The sequence below is a fragment of the Colletotrichum costaricense genome (assembly GCF_030867565.1).
Source record: "Colletotrichum costaricense strain IMI 309622 chromosome Unknown Scaffold_11.1, whole genome shotgun sequence".
Lineage (NCBI taxonomy): Eukaryota > Fungi > Ascomycota > Sordariomycetes > Glomerellales > Glomerellaceae > Colletotrichum > Colletotrichum costaricense.
Genome location: NW_026848240.1, coordinates 818762 through 837742, shown reverse-complemented (window position 1 = coordinate 837742; position 18981 = coordinate 818762). Strand labels below are relative to the sequence as shown.

Genomic DNA, 18981 nt, shown 5'->3' with positions numbered 1-18981 from the left:
CTAATGAGATGGATCTCCAGAACGGGGAGGTATTTCGAAGGTTACCTGCCGCGCCACAAATGCTGATGGGGTTTTGGTAATCGCAAGGCATAGAACTTAATGGTTCCTTTCTGGGATGCAGAAAGAGCTTTCGTCCTTTGAGATCAGGAAAGCAATGGCTAAAAACAATGTGGCAACAGCCGCTCTCTATCATCGGTTGGAAGGAACCACGCTTCTAGAGCAATTGCTCAAGATACCTGCCTTAGCTACCTGCATTCGACCGCCCATGCCTTCCAGAAGCGTGTATCTTTCCTTCCTGTTGATGTACCATGCTGTCAAGATAATGTTTTTTCTCTGGCAAATAAGAAAACCCGGTTTGACATGAACTAGACTTTTCGTCTCCAAGACCTTTTCGGCACATAATGAGAACTTCATTTACCGTCTACATATGTCGGAAGCTTCCCATGTCCTACCTGCGTTGGCCCGGAACAGCGGTTGGTGTAAATTAAACACATGACAAATTGCCTGGGGAGTTTGCCGAACTGATGAAGGGATGGTAGTTAAAAGGCAGTAGCAATGCCAATCACTCGATCTTGCTTCAGGCATCCAGATCAGGACGGTAGTAAGTAGTGGAAAACACCAATCTATCAGCACATCTGTATTGAAGTTACATCAGCCCGATATCCAAAAGAAGTAGGAGAACGTATCCCAGCGAGGACTCCCCCTTGGCAGTCGCCGGTTTCAGGACACTTTCCTGTTATCTCTCCGCGTCAGCAATGGCAGGGTCCGGGACGGCCTTTAACCGTGGCTTCTCTATGCGTTCCATGGCCACCGGGAGAGGAGACCGCTTGACCTCCAGCCGTGCAGGTACGACCTTCCTCTGATACGACCTGCTGACAGGTCACGCCAGCTCCGGCAACAACCTCCCCGCGATGACAAACCGAGAAAGATGCGTAAAAAGATCCGAGAAATCAGCCTGGAGGCCAAGGCAGTCGCCCCCAGATTTAGAACTTCCCAAGGAAAAGCCAAGCAATGCCAAAAGGATCTCCACCGAGGAAACGACATGAGTGATAAGCGGGAAGGACAGCAGGCGGCAAGTGATACCTCCAAGGCATCATCGTCGGAATAGAGGTGGCCCGCGCTTGATCGGGGAAAGACCAAAATCTGCTTGTCCCACTCGGCTCTCCCGCTTTTTGGTCCTACAACGAACATGTTCTGCTTCTCTTGTCAGCGGGAGGGAAAGAAGTGACGGTGACGAATCGTGCAGATGGCATCACAGATAGAGCGGGAGGCCATAGGAAAGTATATCTCTCAAGACGCAGGCCATTCGAATCAGCTCCAGATGCGCGCCATCACACCGCAGGATCGTCATGTCAACGGAGAATGCGAGAACCCCTCCCTCATCACACAATTAAGCTCGTCGATATTACATCCACTGCCGGCGACAGTTAACCTCTCAAAAACCGATCTCGAGTGACTGACTCCGGCCGCGTACACATGCAATACAAATAGGAAATGCAGCTCTAAGTACCTTATTATTAAAGAAAGTTAATTCTTTCTAAGTTATAAATATAAGAATATAATTTTAATAAAATAGTATAGTACCTACCTAATACTTAAATTAAAATACTTTTTTAAGCTTATTATAAGAAAAAAATAATTATATTACTAACTACTTACTATTAAGGTCCGTAAGTAGTACTATAGCTTTAACTATAATAGCTTTATTTATAATAAATAAAAAGTCTAATTATAAGTCCCTTAAAAGCCTCTCCTTAAGAGCTATAAAAGCCTCTAAATTAAGTTAAAATACTTATTAAAATATTAATAACTAAACTAACCCTACGATAATAACCTTAATAAAAAACTTAATAAATAATACTAAAAACCTTACTAACGTTAAGTACGATTTATAAAACGTAGTAACGTAATTATAAAATATTATTAATATATCTTATACTAAGAAAGGTATTATTAGTATTAACGAGATAAATAGGGCCGTATTAATATAATACCTCGGCTTCTTTTTATAGCTCGAGGATAATTACTTTAAATAATATTAAAAATCTATTAAAAAGCTTTTTTAAGTACTTTAGTATATCTATTACTATCTCCGTAATAATAAAACTCCTAGTACCTATATATAAGAGTAAGTTACTTATTTTTAAATAATAATACTAACTTATTAATAAACTATTAAAACTATAATTCTAGCGATCCCTTAATAAGGGAGAGGATAGAATAGAAAAAAGGATAGGTAACTTATAAAAAGGGTTAAGGTTAAATAGTGCGGAATTCGAGGGCAGGGTAGCGTCTATATGTACTACGGCAATCCTCTAGTAATACAAAACGATGGAGTTAAACAGTGAGGAAATGCAGCTCAAAAGATACACTGACACAATACCTTAGGTAGGATTGTGACGGGACGCAGTTCGACCCCTGCACCTCACCAAATTCGTCCGAGCCGCCCATCCCAGGCTCCCCCCGCTGATTGGCCAACCACATCCCGGCCCCGATGTGAAAGCGCCGTGTGCCGGCGCTTCGAGGTCGCTCAACGCCAATGGGAACGTCGCGAGCCTATTTCGACCGTCCCCTGGGCTCAAACGAGGTCGTCCTCTCTTTTGAAAGTCTTGGGCGTCCCCACGGTCTCGAACAAGGTGCTTCGATACGGTTCCTGCGCCCCGGACGTGGGTCTTCGGACCACACGCACACCCTGGCCGACGTGCTATCGTGCGTGCTCGCAAGTGCCGTGTGAGAAATGCTATGTATGCACTTGCACGGGGGTGTCGTGAGGGCCCTTCGCTTCGTCAGTCACATCACTCTAAGTGATTGCTCCCTCTGTATGGCTGCTTGCAGATGGGGTGAAAAGGGGAGGGGGATGGAGTAAACGATTGGCGCTGGGCTCCCCCATGTGAGAAAATAATGCTCTGGGCGCTTGAACAATGTAAATAGTGAGTTGGGCCACATTCGTGGCGCCGGGTATCCTTTCGATTTTTGTTCAGCTTCTTTATTCTACCTTACTCATACGATTCTGACGCCGTTTTCTCTCTCTCTCGTTCGGTTGCCTTCCCACCTTGCCTGGCTGTGCCTCTCTAAGAACTTTTCCAACATCCTTCCAAATCACCGTCTTCACCGTTGCCCCTCTGCGAGTGGCACCTCGACCTCCAACCAAGATGGCGACCACAACCTCCAACTTCTTTCCCCTGGCGACCGAAACCTATTATCCAGACTCTCCTGGAGACGCCAGTTCATCTGGAAATGGTGTCGATACCGAGGCAGGAGCCTCTGGTGACAGCCCTGGGGCCGTCAACCTGTCCCGTGAAGCCATGATTGCCATCATCGTCGTCGTCTCTGTTGTTGGCGCCCTCGGAAGTACGTAACAATCCATGCAAGAAAAACCAAAACACCAACTCCTTCAAAACCCCCATTCGCTAACCGGGCCCTTGATTGTACAGTTGGCATGGCCGTTCTCTTCTACGTTGCCAAGAAGCGAGAATGGAAGATCAGAGAGACCATGCGCAAGTCCGCCAGAAAGGTCGTCACCGCTCTCACGCCGCGGAGGACCGAGTTCCCCAGATCAGTCAAGGAGTCTTCGTCTCCACCACGTAGCCACCGCGGGCGCGCGAGGCTTGACGACGTTCCGCCTACGCCCAGACTCCGCCCGGAAGATCTCGAAAAGGGCCTCAAGGAAGCAGAGTCGAAGCGCAAGTTGATGAGGTGGGGCCGCAAGTAGGCGAATGTGAGAGGAAACTCAGGGTATGGGAGGGATGACGGCCGCCAACTGGCTTGGTGCTGGTGTAATGGTTCATTTGCTGAGGCGGTCGAGACTGGATGACTGACGAACTTGGATCTGCGTAGCGTATAGAGTCCTTTTTCTTGTACCATTATTATGCCCTTTGAAAATACATAGCGCTTGTCCTTAAAGTCTTCGGAATGTGTTTGAGCTGGCGCTTCTTCTTGCGTTGTTCTTGTGGTCGCGCGGCCGGGAGTCGTCGTGAGTGTCCACAGGGCCTCCGTTCTTCTTCTTCCCTTGGGGAACGAATGTGACCGCCTTTTCGCCGTAGGCATTTCCACGATGCGTCTTGCTGATGCGGCCGGACTTTTGCACCCGGGCGCCCAAAGCAGTGTCGCGCTCCTGGCCCTTCTGGTTGGAAGACGAGATCTTCATCTGGTACTCCTGTGTAGCCTTCTTACCCAGACCCTTGGGGCCCTGATCCACAACAGGCTGGGCAGCAGCGCTGACACCAACCTCGTGAGTATCCTTTGCGGCGACCTTGGTGCTGGGGTTGAGAGCACGGAACTCGTAGGTGGACTCGTCGACGGCGAAGGCGTCGTCCTCGAACATCTTGGCGAAACGATCGTCGCCGAGCAACCCGGCCTTTTCGTCGACAACCTCTCTGTTCTCCTGTTTCTTGAGAAGCTTGTCGGCAAGCTTCTGGTTGACCTTGACCTTCTTGTTGCCTCTGATTCTGCTGGCGCGCTCCTTTTCGACCTTCTCCTTGATGCGCTTCGTCCTCTCCTCCTCCCAAACGTACGGGTTGGCGATGAGGCGTGCCTGTTCGTAGAGTTTCGATGCAACGAAGTAACCGTGCATGTACGGACGGAGCAGGTTTGTCTTGCCAATAAGGTGCTCCATGCTCAACTGTCTGAGCTCGGGCAGCGTCAAGAACTTGTAGTTGTCGTATGTCTCGGTGCGGACCTCCTCCGCCATCTCTTCGACCATGTTGTCGAGGAAAGAGCACCATCGTGGTGCCGGGCCGAGACTGGGAATGAAGAACGAGTGTTGAGACTTGCCTTCGTTGGCAGTCAGAAGCATACCGGTATCCTTGCACCAAGCGCTGGTTTCTGATTAGTGAGAATTCAAAGGAAAAAGATTGCAGTCTCGTAACTCACACATCGTTCAGATCCACAATGGGTTCGACTGAAGTCCATGGTGTACCATCCGTCTCGTCCCAAATCTTGATGATCTTCTTATCGGCAGACAAAATCTTCTTTTCTTGAGAAGCTGTTGTCATGTGGATGAGCTTCTTGATCGGGAAGCCGTATCCTTGGTCCTTGGTCAAGAGAGGGACTGGGCGACGGAGATCGAACAGCTGAACCATGCCCGTCTCGGAACCAGTGGCAATGGACAGTCCCGACGTGCTGAAGTCCAAGGCAGTGATGCCACCCTCTTGGCAGCCTAGACGCGCGACTCTGGACTTGGATCTCGGGTCCCAGAATTCCACCGTGCCAATAGAGGTTCCAAAAGCTGCAAGGCCATGGGAGCCTTCGGCCAACGCCGCAGCGTTGACACTTCCGGCATCAATACTCCCTTGGAGGCCAGCTCCCTCCTCATCACCGCCGACATCGATCTGGAAAGACTTCATGAACCTGCCAATCTCCAGGTTCAAGCGGAAGACTTCACCCATGCGATCCTGGTCGACTCCCACGGCTGGTACGAGCGCTTCGGTTGACTGCCGATCGTAGAGCAAGTCTCTGCCGTAACGGGGTATGCGAATCTTGTAATGGCAGCCCATCGGGGTGTGAAACTCGAGTTGTCGGTCATCCTGGAGGAGTAGAGTCTTGGAGTAGTCGGAGGAGAGGATCGTCAACTTCTCTGTAAGAGAATTCGTGTGGCGCGCAAACGACAGAGACAGTTGTGGGAGATTGTGAACGTGAATCTGAGGCTTGTATGTTCCTGCACTGACAGCCCAGTCACCATCTTCACTGACGCGAATGCAGGTGCTGGCTTCCTCGAATTCGAAATCTTGGAGAAGCTCGACTCGGCTCTGGTACTCCGCGTCGTTCTTGAGTGATCGCTTTCTTCGTCTGGCCAGCCAATCCGGCAGAGGCCTGGCAGTCGATGCACCGGAAACGGTGTAGACCGGAATGGTTCCTGGGTTCGTCAACTTCATCGTGTTTGTCGGAGACCGCTGGTGGAAATTGTACGGGCGGGTGCTTCGCGACAATGCGACTAGGTGTGAAGGAATTGCGGCCGAGGGGACTTTTTTTTTTTCTTGCCCAAAAAGTTCCGATTAGATAAGAGTCCCCGGCTCTGGCTGGTGGGGGGCCCTCACCTTGGCTGGAGCAAGGAAGGTCTCGGTGAGGCGAGGATTAGCTAACTCCTTTCCGACTTCCAAACTGCCCCACTACTTTGCGTTAGCTGCCCAGGGACTTTGGTTGATTTCATTGGTCGAAGCAACCCGCTGATTCCCAGCAGGACCCTATTAGTGCATTCAGCCGCGTGAATCTGGGCTGTCTGCGTGTCAACGACAGTGCTGGATTTCCGGCGGTTTACCGACCCAACCAGGCTTGAACGTCGACAAAGTGATCAAAGCGATACATCAGCTCTTCGACGACAAATCCAACAAATTCCAAACACAAACGACATCCAAGTATCTAGTATCGCACAATCAGTTGGCAACATAGTTCGTTTCGAATACGCTTGATAATCCCGTAACGGTGTTGGACTCGGTTGATGCCGAGAAGCCGGTCCATTGGTCGCGCTTTCGACCTACGGAGATGGAGTCGATGACTTCGCGAAATCAACCAAACAACCGTATCAAAACCTCTTACAGTCGCATAGCGAATTCCAACCGATGCCGTAACGAATCATTACTTTTATGACTGCCGGCCTACAGCTTTGAACCGGCTCCTGCGGCCCCTGGGAGCTTTAGCGACCGAGAGTTGATGTTGCGACACGGAACACATCCCGCCGTCGCGAGACTCGACCGTCGACATGGACACGAGCGAATACGATACTAATACTCTATTAAATGTTCGTACTGGCCGTTGGAATATGTGGATTGCAATCACTGATAACAGCTTGCTGCCAGAATAACATATCTACCATCAATTACCGAGTCTACGAGCCCTCTCCTGAACAGGCGTCAAGCTTTCCTTCAATCGCCGCCGATGTCGAGACCGAACTGAGAACCCTCAACCACATTGTGTACTACGATGCGAACAGACGGGTTGTGTGGTATTTCCACATTCCGGGCAAGGATGTGGAGTCTGGCGACGATAACCCAAGGGTTTTGGACAGTAGTGTGAGCGTCGTGGGCGCAACATTGCTGATGGTTGACGAAGGTTCTTTTGAACCAATAAGTCTGTTCAAGGGTCGCGCTCAAGGACAGCAAGCCTCGAATACACCAACAAGTTCGTCGTCAAGTAACTCGGCCCTCGACCTATCATTACGGAACCCACAGATGGGCAACTCCGGACCGCCAAGCTCCTCCGATCCCGACTCCAAACCTCTGTCAGCCGGCGCACTCGATTCCAAGGGCACTGGCTCTGTTCCCATAAAAGAGGCATACGAGCAATTTATTACGGCCGTTCTGTCAACAACTTCAGCATCATTCTGCAACCGCGTATCAGCAATCCCCCTGAATCATCGAACCGTCTTACTTCCTTCCAAGGTTACACGAGACGGTCAGACCGAGAGAGCTCAGGACACGGAGTCTGCAGTCGTGGGAACATTTCGCGTATACCTTACCACGACGGGCGCACTAGTCATAAGTTTATCTTTATCCTGTTGCGAGGGTCTCTTGTCTGTGAATGAACCATCAAGTCCGAGCCAACTTGCACTAGGCTCTCAGATATTGGCTGCCCCTTTCGGCGTTCTAGCGAACTACCAAGGGTTTGTCGGCGGAGGCCCGTCGTACCCCGAACTTGGTCTGGGACAGACACCGGATGCCCAGCTTTGGAGGAATGCGGACGCTAGATCCTCACAATGGAGAGAAACCTGCATCAAAATCCTTCAGTCCCGTGGGCTGTCTCCTGCGTTACTACAGTCATGTCCATGGATCGCATTACAGATGCTCCGCCGGAAACCTGGCAACTCTAAAGCTGAAGGGAAATCGACGCCATTATTGTCCGCTGTGGCTACGGTATCTTGGCCAGCAGTCCTCTGTTTCCGCAAGAAGTCCGTCACGCTCGCGCGAAGTAACGGCCTGGGAGATTCTGTACTTTTGGCGCAAGATGAGACTTCTGACTTCCTTAATGAGGCCAGAACCTGGTTTCAGCTGGGCGTAGACAGGGACGAAAAAGTCACCAAGAGGAAGAAAGAGAGGGAAGCTGCGGCATCAAAGGAGGCTTCGGCAGCAGCTTCGTCACACCAACCAAACGGACATTCACCACTAGGACTAAGACGAGCTAGCAATGCGGCAGCTGCAGGTGCCATGTATCCAACACCACCAGACGGAGTTCAGAATCCCCTCGGTATCACGCCTTCGATGGACGGGACGACCTCTAGCCCAGGAGCCCCTGGAGTCACCATGGCAGTTGTTGACATAGATACTACCATGACAGATGCTACTGTACACGACGCAACCACGATGCACGGCACGCTACAACATGATTCCTACGCTGACGGTTGGCACTCGAACGAGCATGCAAACGAACACGCGAATGAGCATTCCAACGAAAATGGCAAAGGTCGAGCGGATTCCTTTACTGGGGGAGACAACGATGATAATTTGTTTGGCGACATGGGCCCGGACATGTTTGGGGATACCGACATTACTGATGCCGACTTCAACTTCTTCGACGAAGAAGGCGATGACCTCGACCTATCTGGCTTACCTGACTTGGGCATGCCTGACGGACCACCGATGCCTGCTGTCCTCCCAGTAACTATGCCTGAGCCGGCAAAACTGCTGCCTCCTCCGGTAGAGGATACTAAGCCTGAACCAAGTCCTCCAATTTTCACCAAGCCGGAGTTGAAGCATGCGCGGAGCACGTTGATGGACGAAGGAAAACAGCGATCCAATACGGACAGGGCAGGCGGTATGAAGAGAGAGTCGAGTCCTTTCGATCCGGACATTGTCTACAAAAGAGTTCGGGCTTCTCTAGCAGATATCCGCTCTGCCCCTCAATCAACCCCTGCGCGGAAAGGCAGCATATTCGACAGCGTGGACTTTGATCCGGTTTTGCCTCTTGTTAACAAGAAGTACGAGCAAGGGGGCCGATTTGATTGGAAGCCGACGCTCCAAGGCCTGCCTCAAGAATCCAACAACCAGCCTCTTCATCAAGGGCCGCCTACTACCGACTACTTACGACGACACGGCAAGGGCAGGAAGCCACTGAAACAACCAGAACACACAAACGCCCTGATCCGAACCATCACAGGGAACCTCGAGAACAGTTCCCTGATTGCAAGTCCCGGGAAAGGCGATGACCTAGCATCCGATGCCGATGACATCAGCCTAGTATCAGACCAAGACGACTCGAGCACGTCGGAAGACGAACCGACGTCGCCCTTCAAGTCAAGCATTCGAAGACTGAACTTGGATGACGACGTTGCGTCTCACGTTACTTCCCTCCGAGACATTGAGTCTGTCGAGGATTCCGACCCTACATTAGCTTTGGACCTTCCAAAGCTGGCCAAGGCTGAAGCCTCAGAAATGCTGATTACGAAGTACTTTGAAGATGCAGAGTCACTGCCTATTCATCTTTCACTCCCAGATGAGGACACCATCACCATCGCTCAAATTGTCACCGAGCAAGCGGTCACTGGGAATTTGAGAATACGCGATGCGCATGCGAACACGTTGAACTCGGCAATCATACCGGAGACCCGGCGCCAATTATCCTCCCTTGGCCGGACTGCTTTGCAAGCTTTGCGCGAGGTGATTCCCGCTTGTCTGGGAGACTTCAACACATGCAACTTCAAAGGTGTGGTCGAGATTCCTGACGTGCCCCTGCTTGGCCCACCGAATAGACTTCATCCGAGGCCGGTCAATCCGCGGGATAATAACACAGAACCGCCAAAGCCAAACAATCTCTTCCAAATCCCAGCCCCTCACATGGAACTTCGACGTGCAGAAGCCAGACTATCGGTCTTGCCGGCGAGCGTTCAGTTTTGGGAAAGCTTGGGTTTGGGTCCTGCTCAAGGCACAAAGGACGTCAATGTTGTTTGTGTCTTCCCCCATTGGGATGGGATGTCAGACGTTGCCGCCGCCTTCCTGGACCGCATGCGAAACGTTTACGAGCTTCTCAAGTTGGGCTCTTTCGAACGCCTTGCAACCAGTTCCAAGGTGGCCGATGGCCTTCTACCCTATGAGGTAGACAAAATCGCCACTTCACCAGGAACCGTCAGTCCTCACATTGTCGCCGGCCTGGATGACCGCATGGAAGCACTCAATCAGGGGCTCATTTCGGCCAACGCTTCGGAAAAGAACTATGTGATATACTTTGTCTATCCTCCGGATCATCCTGGGTCTATTGTGGAGGCTTGCACTGCTTTCAAACGGCTCTTTGAGATGCACAAAAGGACTTTGACGGACAAGCGGCAGACTCCAGTCAACGAATTGGTTTTGCAACTCGTGCCCTTGGACTTTCTCACTTCTTCTACGGGAATAGTAGAACCGACTCCTGGCGATGCGATCAAATTGGCAATAGAAACGTATGACCGCTGTACGCTGTTTGGCGGGCCGATGCCATCACCGGCCATTATGCTTGAACAGTCGCTACCTAGAGGCATCGACTTCAAGCTTTCTAATCCGTCTTCGTCATCGTTGATGCATGAGAACACTTGCATTCACATCGCTTACGCCCAGAGCATCGACGAGAGATGGATTACCGCGGCATGGACTGACAACAGGGGATGCCAGCAGATGACGGCATCTTACAACCTTGGTCGCAAGGGCAAGGCGCTATCTACATCGCTCAATGACGTCTACCACGAGATATGGGAAACTACCCATGACTTGATTTCTAAGTGGAAAGTCCACTGGCGAGTCATCATCTCCAAGTGCGGCTTCATGGATGCGCAAGAGATTGGGTTCTGGCAGGGTCTGGCTCAGACGGAGTCGGTAGCAACAGTCAGCCTGACCCTGATTTCGGTCGATACGGATCCATCCATGCAGTTGGTTCCGCCTGCAATTAAAGTCCCGGCAACAACATCCTCGGCCTTCTATACGACGCCCGTGTCTACTCCACAGGCATCGATAGTCTCGCCAGAGCAGAGTGGTACGCCGGCCACGCCCATGAAAGAAAACACAACAAGCGCCGCAACTCCGGGCGGAACACCAGGCGACGGTAATGCCGATCCTGTCGAAGGGGACGCCATTCTCCTCGACGTTACAGACCAGACCTGGGGCGCCGTGCTAGCGCATCGACTGAGCAACTCTTCTTCGTTAGGCGAGCTGAACCCCGCCCTTATCAGCGGTTATCTCGTCAAACGCGGAGGCACAAAGCTCGAAGATCCGCCTGTTGTCCTAGAGGTCAACATTGTACATGCGGATAACAATCCGCGCATGTACGAGCCTCTCATGCGGGAGATGCTCACCTACTTTAGGGGTCTTGGAACCCTAGCTCGCGCGAGGGGGGTTGTAGATAGGGGGACGGATATACGTCCCTGGCACATCGCGGCGGCGGAGAAGGGTGTTCGGGCATTATATCTTTTGATGTGAATTGGTACATGGCGAGGTGGTTTCTTGGGTAGACGTTTTTCCTGTAGGTTTGAGGAGGTTTAGAACCGGCGTTCTGAGGCGTTGGACCACACGATAGGAACAATCGTAGCACAGAGGAGATTGCATGAGACCAAAATCATTGACCACAGTGTTAACATCATTAGTATCGTACTTTCCATTTTGCACAGAGTCTCTATCCTGGTGACTACATTCGCTACCGCCCTGAACAGTTGATGCTCAGGTACAAGTCTATCTATCCACGCCATTTTCACCATTGCTTCTATATACGCTTACGCTCATATTCCTGCACGTATACCAATCCTTGCTCGTGCGCCTGGTACCGAGAACCAGACTATAAAAAATGTAAGAAAGGTGCTGTGAATTCACATCTAGTTCCAGAACCCAGGGAACAAGAACTCGACATTCTTCATGGCCTCGGGGCTGCGGCCCTCGGGCTTGGTCATGAACTTGACGGCGCCCTGGGATGCGCCCTCCCACTGCTTGGCGAGGACGAGGTCGCCGCTCTCCTGCTTGGACAGCTCGTCGAGGACGCCGCCGACGAGGCGCTTGGCGTTCTCGCTGTTGGCGGCCATGTACTTCATGACCATGGCGACGTCGACGTCTTCGAACGAGTGCCAGCAGTCGTAGTCGGTCGCCATGCAGATCATCTGGTAGGCCATCTCGGCCTCGCGGGCGAGCTTGGCCTCGGGGAGGGCCGACATGTTGATGACGCTGCCGCCCCAGGAGCGGTACATGTGCGACTCGGCGCGGGTGGAAAACTGGGGGCCCTCTGTTGTTTTCGTCTCGTTAGTAATGTTTCTTCCCTCTCCCTGTTTCTTCCAAGATTCGTGTCGGGCGAGGAAGGAACTCACCCATGCAGATAATGGTGCCCTTCTCGTGCAAAACGACGCCCTCGCCCTGCATATGCGCCGCGCACTTCTTGACGACCTCCGCAAGCCCCTTATCAAACGGATCCGCGAAGCCAACGTGGCCCACAACGCCGCCCTCGAAAAAGGTGAATGGGCGCACGCCCTTGGTACGGTCAATGACCTGGTCCGGGACGACAAAATCCATGGGCTTGATCTCCTCGCGCAGGGAGCCGACGGCGGAGAAGGCGATGACGCAGCGGACGCCGATGGAGCGCAGGGCGGCGATGTTTGCGCGGGCGGGCACCTCGTGGGGCGCGAACTGGTGGTGCAGGCCGTGGCGGGCGAGGAAGGCGATGGGGACGCCGTTGTGCTCGAGGATGCTGATCGGGGAGGAGGGCTTGCCCCAGGGGGTCGTGGGCGTCAGCTGGGCGACGGGGGTGTAGCCTTCGAGCTTTCCGAGGCCGGTGCCGCCGATGACGGCGATGTGGACGGGACCTGTTGGGAAGTAGGATGTCAGTCATGTCGAAAGGCATTGCGCTTTTTGGTCGTAGTTTGAGGCTTTGGGCCGAATCGGGAGGGAGGGAGGAGAGCGTGGGTGAAGCTTACGGTCAAAGGTGGTGGGGAGGTCGGCCATTGTGTCGTTTATATGGGTTGATCGTGGGAAAATGGAGGGTATCTTAGTTAAAGCAAGGAAAATAAAATCACGAAGCTAGAGAAAAGAGAATGTTGAAAGACGTAGATCGGCGCGAAAGCTTGCTAGGCGGTCGGAGTCTGACATCTTTTTTCGACCCCGCCGAAATTTACCCCGCCATCCACCGCACTCGAATGCTGCCGTTTCTTCAGTGCCCCGCCATTGCGTCGTCCCGGGCATCCCGCTATGTAAACACCCCACCACATGTTCTCGCCGTCCGCACCACGTGTTGCAGATCGCGGCAGTATGTCGTTCCTTCCCGAATACACTCAGAGTGAAGCTTGTTTACCTTGTCGTCAGTCCGGTGCAAAAGCAATGAACCGATGGATTCGAATGATCGGAACCTTGATGTACACCAGAGACTTCATGGTCGAGTCAAGGAATCAATAGCCCCTATCCCTTGATCATCGGCCCGTTGTTGAAGAAATAAGGACACAAGGCTGGTGCCAAGGGGTAGGGGCAAGAAGGAAGGAGCGACGAGGCAGGAGAAAAAGTTCAGGAGCCGCTCTCTCTTTCAAATGCTCTTTTCTTCATCTGAGGTATCTAGCTGTCTTTCTCTAGACTTTCTTTTTGCTGGTCTTCATCCGAACTCCGACCCATTCCGTAGTAGCACGTACAGATAAAAACGCTTTCTTATGCAAGAAACAAAACAATCACTGGCCCTCGGCAGGGCGCACCGGCAGCTCCGTCTCCTTGGCGGCGCCGTCCTGCGCGGCGGGACCCTTGCCGCCGCCGGGGTAGCGGGAGCCCTTGTCCTTGGGCTGCTTCTTCTTCTTCTTCTTGTCGTCTTCAACCGGGGGGTAGGCCCTCTCCGTGACCTGCTTCCACTCCTCGGAGGCCTGGAAGGCTTGCTGGATGGGTGCCAGGAGTTCGTTCAGGGCCTTGGTCACGGCGGGCTTGAGCAGCTGGGGCGTCAACTAGACCAGTGTTAGCTTCTTCTACATATCGCGTCTCTTTCTGTGCTACTTACGACGTCGTTCTTGTAGTCCTCGTGCATTTGCTTGATATCGGTGTAAACCAGGGTCTCGAGGCCGTCGCGCTCACGCTCGACGCGGAACTCCTTCTTGCCCTTCAGCGAAGCGGCGGGCAGCAGGACATACTCGACAAAGGACAAGACACCGTTGCCCTCAGCAACCTTGGGCACACACTCGGCCTTGCGGAGCTTCTTCTGGACAACCTCGGGGGCATCGAGAAGGTCGATCTTGCTGTCTGTGAAGCCATGTTCAGCATTTATTTCCGAAAGGCGGTGGCAATAATCTTACCAGGATCACTCGCGCTCATCTTTCCACCGTTCAGACCCGGCACCATGGGGTTCAACAGATGCGCGCGCACTTGGTATCCGACCTTGGGCAACCATTCGGTGGCCGCAGCGAACAACTTTCTTTGATCCATGCCTGCCAAATGTCAGTTTAAGAACTCCTTGGATACGCGAATCAGGACATACCTCCGAATTGAGCATCGACTCCAAGGTGCTGCTCGTCGCAGACCTGAAGGACGGGGTACAGCAGACCACTCATGGGGGCGTTCTGTCACCATTGTCAGCCCAAGTCCAAGCACTCCAGACTTTGCAGGTATCCTCACGTCAGACTGCTTCACGACCTCGGCACCAGCCTTCTTCGCATCTCTCTCGCTAATGAGCGAGCTCATCTTGTAGACATCCATGATGTACTCGGGGCTCTTCTGGTAGGAGCTGCCGAGGACGAACTTGAGCTTCTCCGTGGAGACGCCGACAGCGTTGAGAATGTTTGTGATGGCGAACTTGTAGAACTTGGCGCGCTGCTCGACGAGCTCGATGGGGGCCTTGAGGTTGTCGAGGAAGCCGTGGATATCGGCGAGAAGGACGGTCATTTCGCAGCCGGCGGCGAGGAACTGCGCCAGCTTGATGGCCGGGACGAAGTAGCCGCAGTGAGGTCTGCCCGTTGTCGCGGTTCCTGTAGGTTGAAATGAGGCAATTGTCAGCCAATGCGCCGACGAAAAGTCTCGCAGTGTAATTGAGATGTTTCTTACCCCAGTAGATCTTGGGGTTGCGTCCCTCGGCCAAGATCTTCTCGATGATCTCGGGGTTCATGACCTCGGCCAAGTTCTCCTGGATGAGGGCGAACCTCTCCTGCGCCGTTGTGCCTTCCGCCATTTTGGATATGTTACGAGTCCTGTCAAGATTGTGATCGAAGTAAGAGTGCGGTGGTATTCGATGAAGCGAGGTTGTGGAAGATTCGCGGCGTCGGGGGTGGTATCGAGAGGTCGTGAGACGATGGTATTCGGAGTGAGTCAAGCTGTGACTTGTCGCACAAGTGGCCCAAATTCGCGTCGAAGAACAGACACCGCAGCGAAATTACCCCGCCGAGGGGCGGACGTCGGGGGCCCAAGTCGCACACGGCCGATAGAGGGGTCTACGGTGTCTGTCACCCTTGCCATTGGCCGATTTAGGGGGTCCAATGGAGGGGTCTTGGGTACCGACCTTGCCTCAGCCCGGAATTTCACAGGGCTCTCAGCCCAGAACAGTAGTTGTATCCCGACTCATAGTGTGGGAAGGCCTAGACATGATGCGTAAATCCCTGATGCCAAATCGAGAGTGAAATTCTTGCACATCTTTGTAGAATATTATCTGTGCAGGACTATTACGGGATTTCTAGAGTGAATCCTTCATACATATAGTTAAAGGTCACTAAAAGATCACAAGAGCACTCACACTTGCTGTTGGAACCTCAAAATGGCAATTGGTCTGTGTGTATCTGCTTACCAATTTGTAGTGCAGAGATACTTACTTTTCGGTGCGGACGGCGGAAATTTTCCACAGTGACAATCCAGCATCCCGGGGCCGCCACCTTGGAGGTACTCCATCTCCAAAAACTTCATGAGAATATTCTTAAACTGTGCATGTATTTTCAGTAATCTTCACCCACGGCCTGTTTTCCCACTCATTACTAGCGAATACCCCCTCGGCAGGCTTAACGCCTCTCCGGCCGGTCTTTACCTCTATGCTTCAAGTTTGAAATACCCCAATCTCCGACGTCACAAGTGCTCTTCACCACTCATCGACCTACAACACCATGGCGGCCACACCGCCGCCGTCCCTGCCGGACCTCGACCTCGAGGATGGCACCCCGGGCTACGAGACCATCGAGGAGCGTTGCTTTTCGGCCGCCCTCATCTGCCTTGAGGGCCACTACACCATCCCGCCCATGGGCCCTCAGACCGCCGCACGGGTCTCATCAATGATTGCCAAAACCCTCGAGAAGACTCACACCTTCAAGCACGTTAGGTAGGTGCCCTCAACGCCTTGTCTTACTGTAGTTTCGTACCATCTCATTTTCCTAACAAGAACCAGGGAAACGCTGTCAAGAAATGTCGAGATATGGATCTGGTTGACCAAGATCTTTGGCGCCGCCATCCCCAGTCTCACCACACGCTCAGTTGGCCCGCTGTCGAGCCTCAACGATCCGGAGAAGGGTGTGACCCCTCAGGAGAGCACTGCTCTCATTGTGAAGAACCACCACAGTCTCAAGGACGACCTCTCCATCTTGAACAAGCTCATGCACATTGCGAGAAACCTGCTGGTCACATCAGAACCAGAGGTACCCCAGGACATCTGTGCCGCGGTTCACTTTGACCAGATGGTTTATCAGACCATCATCCTCTGCGTGAACGTCACGAGCAAGGGCTACGATGGCGAGATCTTGGACGAGTCTTCAAGGGCCAAGCTGAATGAGATCACCGACATGTGTAAGTCCCCCATGGCCTTCAGGTGAAGAATCGCCGCTCACGATCCACAGACAAGAAGCTCCTGGTCACGTCCCTTCAACAAGCCCACAACTGGACCGCCAAGAACGACCGCAACAAGATGTCGTTCTGGTACGACGTACTCTTTGACGAGGACGCGCAGCTCGACGACCCGCAAGAGGGCATGGGCGACGGCTCCGGCTTCCGCGTCGACATCGCCAAAACGGAGATCCAGCACTGGCTGGAGCGCAACTCGCGCATGTGCGAGACCGCCCGCAGACTCCTCACAGACTACTCCCAGAACAAGTCGCACAACCCCCCGGGCGTCCTCGCGCCCATCGCGCCCCTGGCGTGGAACTGGTTCCCCGAGGGCCAGGTCAAGGTCCGCGCCGACAACTACGAGGAGGGCGAAAAAGTCAACCCGCGGTGGGACCCCGACATCGAGGACAAGTTCGAGCAGGACCGCGCCTACTGCCGCGTATCCCGCGAGATCGACACCTGGTGGATGCGCGCGCGCGACGTAAACTACGACGGCTGGGCGGTCGCCATGCCCAACGTCGAGTTCGCCAAGACGAGGACGGAGCACTGCAAGAGCAACCTCCTCAACCGCTACACGCCCGTCATGCGCACCGAGGAGCACGAGGTCGTCGAGGTCGACGAGTCCGAACAGGACCTCGGCCCGGAAGAAGGCTCCGCGGAGGAGTACGCCGAGGGCTACGACGACATGATGGACGACGAGGACATTGACGACGACGAGTCGTACGGCGAGGGTCCCCTGACGGGCCTCCTGACCGAGATCCCCAACATCCTCGACCCGAAGCAGATCGAGGCCCTCCACATGATAGTCAAGTCCTGCATCCTCGACTCGGCGGGAACGGGCCTCACCCGCGCGGGCGAGAACCTCCAAAAGACGCGCTGCCGCATGTTCCTCGCCCTCGACTGCGGGAAGTCCCTCCTCCGCGAGATGCTCGTCTTCATCGCCGTCTGGGAAAAGGACGAGCAGTCCCTCATCTTCCAAATCACCTCGCAGCTCATCGAGGCCCTCCACCACTCGGCCCTCGTCCCCTACGCCTGGAACTCGCTCCGCATACCAAAGGACATCATCTCCCCCGCCCAGACCGTCCTCCTCCGCCTCGTCAACCACATCTTCCGCAGCCGCATCAGCAACCCGCCGCAGGACAAGAAGGACCAGGAGCGCGACGTCAAGCTCGTCATGTTCTTCTTCAGCTTCTTCCGCAGCCGCATCGTCCCCGAGTGCGTCGCCCTCATGCACCTCCAGGCCCAGATCCGCGAGGACAACGTCGACCCGGCCGAGTTCCCCGTCGACACCTGGGACATGGAGCGCGCCAAGGACGGCCTGGCGCAGTACCTCGACTTCCTGACGACCGCCTCCGAGATCGCCGAGTCGAGGAAGAAGCTCATCGAGTGGGAGGCCGTCTACGACCTCATCACCCTCCTCAACGGCCTCGAAGCCGGCGTCCCCAAGAAACCCCTCGTCGACGCCGTCCCCTCCCGCAACAGACCTCCCCCTCCCGCCGCAACAGCACCGTCCCCGTCAGACCAACACCCCCAATCCTCCTCGCAACAACCCGCCGGCGGCACCCCCATCATCGAACGCCCCTACTCAACCACCGACTCCCTCCCTCCCTCCCCTCCCCCGCCCTCCCTCTCCGACCCGGCCCACAAATACCCCTGGTCCGGCATCAAGGGCCAGATCTTCACCATCCTCGCCACCCTCCTCCAACCGCCCCCCGGCCACTCCACCCCCGGGAACCCAGACGTACAAACCCAAATGGTGAACCACAACGGCATCGTGCCCCTCCTAAACTGCTGCGCCTACGACGACCACAACCCGTTCGCCAAAGAGCGCGTCACAATCTGCCTCAAATGGCTCCTCGACGGCTGCGAGGCCGCAAACAACTTCTTCCGCGAGCTCGTCAACCTCGCGCCCGCGCCCAACTTGCGGCCGCCACCCGGCGGGACGACGGTGTCTACGATTCGCGTGGACGGGATCCAGGGGGAGGTCAAAGTGCAAGTGCGGTCTAATTCGGCGCCCGCCGGTGATGGAGAAGAAGGCGGCGGTGGGAAGCAGCATGTTCACGACCCGTACGGGTTGGCGGAAGGCGCGGCCAAGATGAACTTGAGGTCTAACCACAGCAGCGAGCCCTTCAGCGAGGACGATTTCATGTAGACGAGGATGATTTGGGAATGGTGTCTATCATTCAGGAATAGGTCCTTGGTGTTCAAAAAAAAAAGGAATTCAATCATCCAAATGGGGCTATATACCACCGTCAAGAGAGGCGAAAGAGGATTCCAAAGGTCAATGTTT

General features: G+C 53.8%; 8 protein-coding genes across 8 annotated transcripts; 4 read left to right on the top strand and 4 right to left on the bottom strand.

The window, feature by feature from the left end:
* Positions 1-792: 792 nt before the first annotated feature.
* Positions 793-1191, bottom strand: CCOS01_10637 (uncharacterized protein; the record flags this gene model as incomplete). The annotated part of the gene is made up of 1 exon (XM_060458791.1): positions 793-1191. The coding sequence occupies one exon, from the start codon at positions 1189-1191 to the stop codon at positions 793-795; it is 399 nt and encodes a 132-aa protein (XP_060310593.1).
* A 1232-nt stretch (positions 1192-2423) lies between these two features.
* CCOS01_10636 (uncharacterized protein) lies at positions 2424-2771 on the top strand (the record flags this gene model as incomplete). The annotated part of the gene is made up of 1 exon (XM_060458790.1): positions 2424-2771. A coding segment is annotated over one exon (348 nt), but the record flags the coding sequence as incomplete, so codon positions are not given.
* A 381-nt stretch (positions 2772-3152) lies between these two features.
* On the top strand, positions 3153-3712 carry CCOS01_10635 (uncharacterized protein; the record flags this gene model as incomplete). The annotated part of the gene is made up of 2 exons (XM_060458789.1): positions 3153-3351; positions 3435-3712. The coding sequence occupies 2 exons, from the start codon at positions 3153-3155 to the stop codon at positions 3710-3712; spliced, it is 477 nt and encodes a 158-aa protein (XP_060310591.1).
* A 186-nt stretch (positions 3713-3898) lies between these two features.
* Positions 3899-5873, bottom strand: CCOS01_10634 (uncharacterized protein; the record flags this gene model as incomplete). Its single annotated transcript, XM_060458788.1, has 2 exons — positions 3899-4817; positions 4873-5873. 2 exons carry the CDS (start codon positions 5871-5873, stop codon positions 3899-3901), a joined length of 1920 nt encoding a protein of 639 aa, XP_060310590.1.
* Positions 5874-6697: 824 nt separating this feature from the next.
* CCOS01_10633 (uncharacterized protein) lies at positions 6698-11372 on the top strand (the record flags this gene model as incomplete). Its single annotated transcript, XM_060458787.1, has 2 exons — positions 6698-6736; positions 6795-11372. The coding sequence occupies 2 exons, from the start codon at positions 6698-6700 to the stop codon at positions 11370-11372; spliced, it is 4617 nt and encodes a 1538-aa protein (XP_060310589.1).
* Positions 11373-11761: 389 nt separating this feature from the next.
* On the bottom strand, positions 11762-12875 carry CCOS01_10632 (methylthioadenosine phosphorylase; the record flags this gene model as incomplete). Its single annotated transcript, XM_060458786.1, has 3 exons — positions 11762-12162; positions 12245-12736; positions 12848-12875. 3 exons carry the CDS (start codon positions 12873-12875, stop codon positions 11762-11764), a joined length of 921 nt encoding a protein of 306 aa, XP_060310588.1.
* Positions 12876-13585: 710 nt separating this feature from the next.
* On the bottom strand, positions 13586-15063 carry CCOS01_10631 (tRNA synthetase class I; the record flags this gene model as incomplete). Its single annotated transcript, XM_060458785.1, has 6 exons — positions 13586-13849; positions 13903-14141; positions 14195-14326; positions 14377-14458; positions 14514-14863; positions 14940-15063. 6 exons carry the CDS (start codon positions 15061-15063, stop codon positions 13586-13588), a joined length of 1191 nt encoding a protein of 396 aa, XP_060310587.1.
* A 919-nt stretch (positions 15064-15982) lies between these two features.
* On the top strand, positions 15983-18843 carry CCOS01_10630 (uncharacterized protein; the record flags this gene model as incomplete). The annotated part of the gene is made up of 3 exons (XM_060458784.1): positions 15983-16194; positions 16261-16655; positions 16706-18843. 3 exons carry the CDS (start codon positions 15983-15985, stop codon positions 18841-18843), a joined length of 2745 nt encoding a protein of 914 aa, XP_060310586.1.
* Between the last annotated feature and the right edge of the window lie 138 nt (positions 18844-18981).